Below are 10,248 nucleotides of genomic sequence, written 5' to 3'. Positions count from 1 at the left end.
ACCAACAAATGGTACATCGCTCCCCCATAAACAAATGACGCGTGCCTTGGCTTTATAATGGCTAGCATTTTGGGGGCCATGGCAATGCCTGATGATGTCGCTGTTAGTGCGGCGATGGCTGCGTTAAATTTTGTGCCATGATTTATATGGTCGCATTTCTCCCGTTCATTTCGATTTCATTACGATTGCCGTGTAACAGGCAATTTAAGGGCCATTACAGACGGCGAGGCTAGCGCAAGTGTGGGCGAGTGGTTCGCGGGCTGCGGATAGTCACCGCAGCAGCAGCAGCAGCAGCCGACGCTATCTTGATTAATGGCGACCAACAACGGCACATGTGCAAAGTGTTGCCTACTTTTGGCGGCGGGCAGCGCACTCGAGTTGTTAATTGTTGGTCATAAAATTTACCAAAGCGTTAACTAGCACGCAACGAAAAATCAAATAAAATAAAATACAAGAAAACAAGGGAAAGCGCACACACACACACACATACAACGAAAACTGAAATCGGGCAAAGCAAACATTTCAATTTGCTTTGGCAGCCCCGTCTTCCAAAATTTCATATAATTACGAGCCTTTGCCCGGCCAGCGCAGAGTCAAAGCACCGAACGCCGTGGACTCTTAGCTCCTTGAGTCGTGAAAAATTGAATTTATAACAAGCAAAAGTTACATGTCCTTCGCTCTTTCTTGCTGCGCTCCCACTCTTTGCCCGCTCACATGTCGGCGCAACTTCCTGCGAGATGACTTTATAGCAATTTAATGTGCCTCATTTTCTTGTTGCTGTTGTTGGTGTTATTATTGTTGTTGTTCCCGCCGCTGCTGTGATAAATGATATTGTGTTTTCCACAACTTTCTGCTCGCTGAGCACGCCCAAGCAATCTGCCATGGCCCCAGCCGAACAAAATTCAGCACGCGGTAATTTGTCTGGCCTTCATCAAATGATTCGGCGCTCATTATTTTGCCACTTTCCCACGCTCCTCAAAATCACACACACACACAAAACACACACATATTTGTAAAACAATTTTTTTAAATATATATAAGCCAACAACTTAATGCCAAGCCAAAATGCTAATTTATAATTAAAAAGACATCAAACACTATTTGTTAAGAAGAAAGTAAGTTCTACAAAGTTGTATATCTTAAGAAATCAGCACGATTTAACAAAACAAGCCTGAGGACATTTAAAATGGCTAAAAAGAGTATATTGATTTGTGCAAAGGCATGTAACACGCAAAAGTTGGCAACTCCGACCTTACAAACTAATAGCAGAGTCGTATAGGCATGTCCGCCCGTTCATGTTTCCCTCCCTCTGTCTCTCTCTCTCTCTCTCTCTCTCTCTCTCTCTCTCTCTCTCTCTCTCTCTCTCTCTCTCTCTCGCCTTCTCTCACGCACATAATCAGGACACAAAGCAACACAGAAAACGATATTATTTTAAATACCATAATTAAAACAAATTAAACAAAAATTTAAAATAGTTTTTGGAAAAGCATATTTTACAACCGGGTGGTAACTAAATATTTTATGAACACACATTTTTCGACCATGTACCATTTTACCAAAGTACTTTGCCATTTGCCAAAAACCAAAGATTAATTCTTTTTTTCATTTATAGACATATTAAAATTCATTTAAATCCCATTTAATATGAAATATATTTCGCATCGATTATAATTGCCGTGTTTATTTAAAGAGAAATATTTTTGCAAGCGTAGTGAACAATTTAATCTGAAAAGGCAAAAGGCTTTTCAGATAAATAAACCAAGAGTTAATCTGTTATTTCAGTGTAAATCACAAATCGATGGATTTGTCATTTGTGGCACGTTTGGCAATGTGTGCCGTGGCAAACCGAAGCATAGAAATTCATCTTTTGTTTGCATTCGCAAAGTATTCAATGCAATTGGCACTCTGCGTCGCCGACTGCTTCTAGTACACTATGCAACGGAATATGAATTTGTTTTAAATAAAACCTAAACTTTTCGCTAGACTAGGGTCAATTTTAAAACTTTCGTTACAACGTTTTCAGAATTGTGAGTGGGTGACTATTATGGGGATAATTTAAAAAAATACAATTATCCGAATAATAAGAGCTTTGCTCTAAAAAAAAAAAGTCAATTAATATAGCAACAATTTAACATTACAAAAACATCAATATAAACATTCAATTTAATTTTTCACCAAATTTTGAATTGAGAAATTCAAAAAAAGGTCACTAAACAAATGAATATCCTATTAATAGATAAGATATCTCCATATAATAATTGCCTAAGTTTAACAAGGAACTCTTGAAAGACAACAAAAAACATCAAAAAATCTACAAAAAAATATTAGTTTCATCAATAATATGCTGTTGCATCGCGGTATCGATTGTACTCGATGACATTGAACCCTGACGTTGTCAGTGTTATTGACGCAGGGATTACGGCCACGCCGTATATTAATTATGGTTACGGTCAGCTTCTGTCTGTTGACCATAAATTAATTACAAAGTATTAACCAATGTGTCTGTGTGTGTGTTAGTGAAAGTTCAGTGTACACCAAATTAAGCAATTATCTGCATTATTTATTCGACGGGAAACATTATTATTATACATTGGCATTTTGAATTATCAAAATTAACAGTCACATCCCACACAATCATGGACGGAAATTGGAGCAACTGTTTTGCATTTGACATCGGCCAAGTGGGCGTCAGCTGGTGTGAGGCATCTTGGTTGGGCCTTGTTCGGCTGGCTTTGCTTATTTGTCATGCACGCCCTGAACAAAAATAAAAATTTAAATTGACTTTCGAATGCCTGCGGTGCAAATTGTAACAGCAACAAAGGAAACTCGCATCAGGATACAGCCGACGGCCGGGACAAAATGTTGGTTGTGTGAGTTTTCTTAAGCATTGTATATTTAATTTTTGCTCTTGATTTAGCTTTTTAATCTTGTTGCGATGCACTGAAGCATATCTATCCAGGCGCACCATCCACCCTAGGGAGTTGCTGATGACGTCGCTCCATATGCAAATTATTGCTTACAGACTGCGTCATCCTTGGCATCTCGTAGGCAATTCAAGGGTAGATTGGATCATTTTATGCTGACGCATATATGCAAATGTTTGTCTAGTCCGAGGTCTGTTCGAGCCCAGCGATTACACAGGCCAAATCCTTTTGCTATTGTGCATTAGCTCAAAATGTATAAGCCGTGTTTTGCTGATTCACCTGATCATCCTTTAGTTAAAGTGCTTCCATTGTATTACGTTGCCATTTCCCGGGGCTGTTCAATAACCCGTCAAAAGCAACACAGAAATCGACTTATTTTTAACACCATTCAACGCAAAACAAACTAACAAAATTGTCTGACAGTTTCTGCATGCCCCGCTGCGTTCCGATCCCTTGACAATTTGACCTTTTCCATGCGCGCTCTCTCGAATTCCATTCGGTGCAGACAAATGGACACCCATTCCGCGACCCAGCTCAACCGAAATGAACAAAAGTTTTATTGTGTTGCGTTAACTCTTAGAAGAAACGTTGATTTCGCATTCACAAATATTTTTGCTACATTATGTTCAAGTTATTTTCTTGCTCCTGCCGGCGACAGTTTTCACAGTCGTGATGGCCCACTGTGTTCAGAGTCCAGTCAACAACCGGCGACTTATTGGCGAAGACGCTTTCTGCCCATTTCCCACAGTCTTTAATTAATAATCTCGTCTCTGAGTCTATGAAAAGAACTAATTAATAATGAAAGCAGAAAATCATTAAGCACACTATTAAATATAATACCATTCCAGTCATAAATATCAAATGCAGCAGCTGTGCAATATAAGTATTTGGTCTTAAATGGAGAACGCTATTAAGACCCAAGATAAATATTTTTGTCGCCAAAGCCATTGTTGCCAGTGTGTTATAAAAAACGACGTTAATAGTTCATAACTAAATCAAACTATACCACGAGAAGCTAGAAAGCAGCCATTCCCACAAAACTACACTAACTCGAACTATCAAGCGGAAGGTGGCCAGCTCAAATTTAGCAGCAATCTTATCCACAACAATTTATAATTTATAAGGAATCAAGGGTTTGAATCAGAAGTAAGTAATACTAAGTTAATACAAGCCTTTGCCCACAGTTACAATAACAAAATAATACTCTTGCATGCAAATTAAATTTAATCTGATTAAATTACAAAAAAAATATAAGTTAAATCAAAAATTTTATTTACTGAAAATATCGCAGTATTAGCACAATTGCTCGAGAAAATAAGCCTATTAACCAATTTACATTAAGGGCCAGCAAAATTATATTTGTTATATATTTGATATTATTTATTAATTGTACTAAAATGCATTGAATCTTTTCATCAAAGATGAATTTAAGCTGAAAATATATCGCATACGGGTCCGAAAATTATTTTAATAATTACCTTCCAGCAGCGAAATGAAATGAAGGCCACTTTTTTTGACTCTTATTTCCATAATAATAATTATATTAACGCCATATCGACTTTATGTTAAATATTTAATGTTTTATCCGCAAGCCGTAATGCATATTAATTATATTTTATTGCGAGTAAAGACAATTATACATATTATAATTTATGTATTTCGCATGAGTTATATGTGTTCCAAATATAAAGCATAAATGGAAATACGAAATATGCAAGGTTCATTTCAATAGCCAGTGTGATTGCTTGCCGACTGACCTTATGAAACAATTTAACATTTGAGGTCCCAATGGCTGAGTTTAACCACAAAACTCTTGCTCAGACGCCACTTTATAATTCATGGCCCTCGACGTTTATCGCATAATTTGGTTCTTCCCACCCAAGGCTGTGCGCATCTGTAGCCTTATCCTCTTGCTGCAAGTCAGCGTAATACGTTTCACTTTTGCACTTTTGTTGGCTTATTAAATATTAACGCAATTTCACTTTGGCCAATTACACTGCAACCCATCCGCAGCCGCATCCGCATCCGTATCTGTATTCACATTCACATTCGCAGCCAAAGCGTTGAAGGCTACGCGTCTCTCAATTTTATGCAAATGTTAATGGAACTGTGCAGCAGCGCCAGCGGACCAGTGCCAAGACTGGGCGGAGCAGCAAACGCATTTTTCATACTTTAAAGGATCGAGGGTAAACATTTTATAGCTATATATCTATTCGCATTCGGAATCGACAAGCAAAGGTTGCTCGTTAAATTCGACATGGCATAAAATTTTTATGCAAATTCGAATTTTTTTCTCATTTTACTAATTTTTGTGTGTCCATTTATTTATTTGGCGCACCTGAACAGCGGTCGCCCTTTGTGCTGGCCAAGTCAATAATACACGAACGAACAGACACTTGACCGTCCGAGTCGACAAACCCGGCATTTGTCCGTCTATGCAAATGCAAAACGTCGCTGTTTATTCTCTGTTCGGTGTTCGAAAGGTCAAAGTCCGCCAAAGCACTTTGTATACAAATGCGAACGGCAAATCGATGAGTAATTGTTGCTCTTTCGCTTGAACTTAAATTTAAATGGAAATTGAAACTGAAATTGAATTTGTGCGCTCAAACGATTTCGATTAATTTCGCTTGCATGCGATATATATATATATATCGATAGTATTTCACGCAAGCGATCAGCTGTGATCTGCAGAAAATACCTAAAAAATACCAAACAGCTGTGGAGCGAAGTTGCTTGCCGCTATTGTTGTTGCTGTTTGTTTACGTCGACTAGTGGACTTTGGCTGCCATCGCGCTTTGTTTTCAATTACCGGCTTCAATTGCGAATAATGTTTAAATTAAAAGTGCATAAGAGCCGCGTTGGCGCCGTTCTGGCTGCAACACGCAACTCTACAACAACCACAACCCATGGCAATCATTATCAATACCTGCAGAACTCGAAGCTGCCCACGCTTTATTTTCAGCGCTCGCTTCCGCGTTTGCCCATACCACTGCTGGAAAAGTCGTGCGAGCGATTTCTGGCCGCCGTGCAGCCCATACTCAGCGCAGAGGAGCATCGGGAGACGCAACAGGTGGTCGAACAGTTTCGCCAGGGCGTCGGCATGGAGCTGCATGCGAAACTGAAGCAACGCGATGCGGCCAACAAGCACACCAGCTACATTTCGGAGCCCTGGTTCGACATGTACCTGACGGACCGAGCGCCTCTGCCGCTCAACTACAATCCGCTGCTGGTCATGCGCGGCGATCCGCGGCCAGAGTATCAGCCACAGTTGACGCGTGCCACAAACTTGATCATCAGCTCGCTTCGTTTCTGGCGCTCGTTGCAGGCCAATATTTTGGAGCCAGAGGTCTATCACATGAATCCCAAGAAGACAAACACGGCCAGCTATCGTCGCTGGATGGCCATCGCACCGAAAGCCTTTGCCACATACGCTTCGTATGCATTCAAGGCCTTTCCGCTGGACATGAGCCAATATAGCCGCCTGCTTGGCACCACCCGCATACCGAAGCTGGGCAAGGACGAGCTGGTGCAGTCGCCGCACTCAAAGCACATTCTTGTCATGCGACGCGGCAATATGTATGCAATGAATGTGCTAGACAGCAGCGGTTACATTCTGAGCCCGAGCGTCATACTGGGTCGCCTGAAAAGCATTCTTGCACAGGACTCGCAACGGGAACCGGCAAGCGTGCCGCTGGGTGTGCTCACTACTTCCCAGCGGAATGACTGGGCCCAAACGCGAGCTCACTTCGTCAGCAATCCAAAGAACGCCGATCTGCTGCAGCGGGAGGTTGACGCAGCGCTGTTCTGCCTGTGCCTGGACAGCGTGGAGGATGGTCTGTTCGATGAGGCCAACCCGGTGCCCATGCTGAAGCATCAGCTGGCGGGCAAGGCAACGAATCGGTAATGGTTAACTTTATCTAGCACTGAATTGCTAAAGATCGTTATTTTTAATGTCAGCTGGTTCGACAAGTCCCTGTCGCTGTTGATCAGCGCCGACGGCGTCACGGCCGTTAACTTTGAGCACTCCTGGGGCGATGGCGTCGCTGTGCTCCGCTACTTCAATGAGGTCTACAAGGACATGCTGCAGCAGCCATTTGTATCGGCAGACACGCCACATACACCAGCTGATGGCGATACTAGCAATGTGCGTCCGCTGAACTTTGAGATCGATGAGAGGACGCGTGCCGCAGTGGAGGCGGCCTATGCACAAAATGCCAGCATTGTTGAGAGTCTGGATATGAATTATTTGCAGTACAAGCAGCTTAATAAGGGCACCTGTAAGCGACACGGCCTTAGCCCCGACTCCATCATACAGCTAGCCTTCCAGCTGGCCTATCGGCAGGCATTTAAGCGCTATGTGGGCACCTACGAGTCCTGCAGCACATCAGCTTTTCGACATGGTCGCACCGAGACCATGCGCCCCTGCACAATGGCCACCAAAGCCTTCTGCGAGGCTTTGCTGCAGCCAGCGCAAAGGCAGCCCAGCGCCGGAGAGCTGCGCGCAATGATTGATAAGTGCAGCAGCGTGCACGGCCAGCTCACTAAGGAGGCGGCCATGGGACAGGGCTTTGATCGTCATTTATTTGCCCTAAGGCATACGGCACAGCTGGAGGGGCTGCCGCAACCGGCGCTATTTGAGACTGAAGCTTACAAACGCATCAACTATAACATTATAAGCACCTCCACGCTGGGCACCGATACTGTTGTAGCCGGTTCCTTTGGTCCCGTGGTCAAGGATGGACTAGGCGTTGGGTGAGCACAGACACACATTTCGCCCACATTACTTTTTTTTCAACAGTTTTTTGACTCTGTTGCAGCTACTCCATTCAGAACGATTTTGCGGGCGCCATTGTGACCTCGTACAAGAACCAGGCTCAAGGCAAAGAATTTATAGATAGCCTGGAATCAGCATTCGACCAAATATGCGCCATTATTGAGCGCAGCAACAGCGCCGCTAAGGCCAAGATAAGCAACTAACTGACATGGCATAGTTGGAGATTTAGATGGTCGTTAAGAACAAAAGGGTTTAATTTAATGCTTTTACAATGTTTCCCAGGTGTCTGATTTTCATTACCTTATTCCAAGCTCTACAATTTTATTGGTTATAGCGCTAAAAGCCATTTGCATTTGCAAATATTTATTTACATGAATTTATTTATTTGGTTGAATTTATTAAGTAAAAAATAAACTTGTTACTGTCCTGGGTCAGATTTGCGCTTTAATTGACGCGTTTGTCGTTACATTCACTATGCAAAACTTTTCCTTCTGTAATTTCCTTTCAATTGTTTCATCCAGTCCCCCGTTAGGGCGCCCAACACCTTCATTTAAGATGCAAACACAAACGGGAAGTAGTCACTGATTGGGGCCGCGATGACAGCTAAAAACCCCAAAACTTGTGACAACTGCCAAGTTAGCAACTGATTTGTGCCCACTCCAAAGAGCGTATACGCTCTGAAGCAACACAAAGTTTATCAAAATTCTGCCGCTAGCAACCGGAGTGACCCCGACCCCGAACCCGACCCCGAACCCGATGCCAAGCTCGGAACCACCTTTTGCCACCATGACGCTGTCGTTAAATGTGCTGACATTATCAGCTGATTTATCGCCAATTTTGTTGCCAACTGCTTTTCGTGCGAACGTGCATAAATATGCCGCGGAAAATACATAAACAAAATTTGTGCATGGGATAACACGCTGGGCACCATTTTTTACGCCCCGACGGAATGGAGTGGAGGGAGGGGAGAGTCACTAGCTAGGCGGCCTACTTTGAAGGCACAGTTAAAATTAATTAACTCGCTTAACTGTTGACTGGCTTTGCTTTTTTATACTCTGTGCTTGAACAGAAAACGAGCGTATTAGCTGCCAAGCGGAACACCAATTAGAGTGAGTACAAAGACATTTTTGCCACACCCACAAATTATATTTTAACCGTAGTTTCAAAGCCGCAGCTTATAACTTGGCTTCGACTTCCTAACTATGTAACCACAAATATTCCTGCTACGCCCTATCTTCAACCAATATCCCGAGGAGTACACAGCATAGCCCAGTCGGTAGCTGCGTCTGCAACGAGTTACTTTGTTTCTTTCTTGTCTTTTTTTTTGGCTTAATTTCGCCGGTAATTTACAGTTGATGTATGACACGAGTATTTCATGAGGCTTTCTTTTCCGAACTTTAATGAGGGCCATTTAAAACATACGAAATGCTCGCAGTGGGGCAAGCAAATGGCGCTGGCTGCCACTGCAAGTCATTAAAACAACACTTCCTCTAGACGACGGCAGTGTGGCAACAATTAAAAACGCATTAAAGTGCCGCAGCATCAGCAGGGCGGAGACAACGCAGCTTTGGGGCAAGCAGCTAAGGTAAAGGACCGGAGCAACATGTGTGTGTGTGTGTGTATGATAAATGTGCGGTCGCACATTTGGATTTTATATAACGCACACTCATTAAATTATTCAAAATGAATAAGGTCCGGTCTGTCCATCCCACCACCATCCGCCCAGGCCTAGGCAGGCTGGCGCCATAGTTTTGTACGAGTTAAGCGCCTGCTGGCAGTTCATAACGCATACAACATGTGGTACATAATAACCAAGTCGTAACGTGCTCGGTTTCTTTGATGAGCTGAGCTGCTGTCGGTTGCCACTTGATCTGCCACATAAATTAAGTTTCGATAACACGGCGAATGCATATACCCTGGGAATGCGCATTAAATCAATACGTTTGCCCATAATTGAATATTAATTTGCCTCAAGCGCTTGCATCACGTTTCTATGCCTTATTAGCGAAGTGGTTATGCAAGGGAGGGTGGGGGTGTTGCCTTTACAATCTGTGGCTACGCAAAACTTTTGTGCCTTTGGCTCGGCTGATTTATGTGTGTTTGGCAGTTTGTGTTTGCTTTGTTTTTGGCAATTTGAACAGTTGACGCCTTAGCACAGTCTTCAATTTGCGACTGCCAAAGCCACAGATTCGCGCCAAACAGACCGCAAACCACATTTTCATGATTTTTAGCAAATTCACGTTGTGCTTGGCTGTCTTCGATGGCGATGCGGCGTATGCGCAATCTTTGCATCACGAATTGGAGGCAAATTGAACGTTCAAGCTCAAAGCAAATGCCAATTAATATGGAAATCAGTGTGGTCATTTATTTGGCCAAGTGTGTATGGGGCTGTTTGAGAGCACATTAATTAAATGCTTATTATGACACTGCCCCCAAAATTAATTGCCTGGACATGCGCCGCACGTGGCGCTAACTCTGCTGGCAGTGCTGCCTATGCTGCATCGCCAGACGCTTGTCCGCAAATTATGTTAATTGCACGCCTCAAATTGG

General features: G+C 42.9%; 1 protein-coding gene across 1 annotated transcript; it reads left to right on the top strand.

Annotated features, from left to right (window-relative positions):
- Positions 1-5,689: 5,689 nt before the first annotated feature.
- LOC115770126 (carnitine O-palmitoyltransferase 2, mitochondrial) lies at positions 5,690-8,358 on the top strand. The gene is made up of 3 exons (XM_030715260.1): positions 5,690-6,824; positions 6,882-7,676; positions 7,742-8,358. Exons 1-3 carry the CDS (start codon positions 5,752-5,754, stop codon positions 7,899-7,901), a joined length of 2,028 nt encoding a protein of 675 aa, XP_030571120.1. The 5' UTR covers positions 5,690-5,751; the 3' UTR covers positions 7,902-8,358.
- Positions 8,359-10,248: the final 1,890 nt, after the last annotated feature.

The sequence above is a fragment of the Drosophila novamexicana genome, unplaced genomic scaffold (assembly GCF_003285875.2).
Source record: "Drosophila novamexicana strain 15010-1031.04,08,12 unplaced genomic scaffold, DnovRS2.1 tig00004555-arrow-pilon, whole genome shotgun sequence".
NCBI lineage: Eukaryota > Metazoa > Arthropoda > Insecta > Diptera > Drosophilidae > Drosophila > Drosophila novamexicana.
Note: the sequence above shows the minus strand (reverse complement) of the source record. Positions and strands in the feature narration are given on the sequence as shown.

What these genes read in the sequence shown, in the direction of transcription:
- LOC115770126 (XM_030715260.1), top strand. Translation starts at nt 5,752, where the DNA reads ATGTTTAAATTAAAAGTGCATAAGAGCCGCGTTGGCGCCGTTCTGGCT. An exon ending in GCGGGCAAGGCAACGAATCG is followed by an intron (nt 6,825 to 6,881) that starts GTAATGGTTAAC and finishes TTTTAATGTCAG; the next exon opens with CTGGTTCGACAAGTCCCTGT. An exon ending in AAGGATGGACTAGGCGTTGG is followed by an intron (nt 7,677 to 7,741) that starts GTGAGCACAGAC and finishes ACTCTGTTGCAG; the next exon opens with CTACTCCATTCAGAACGATT.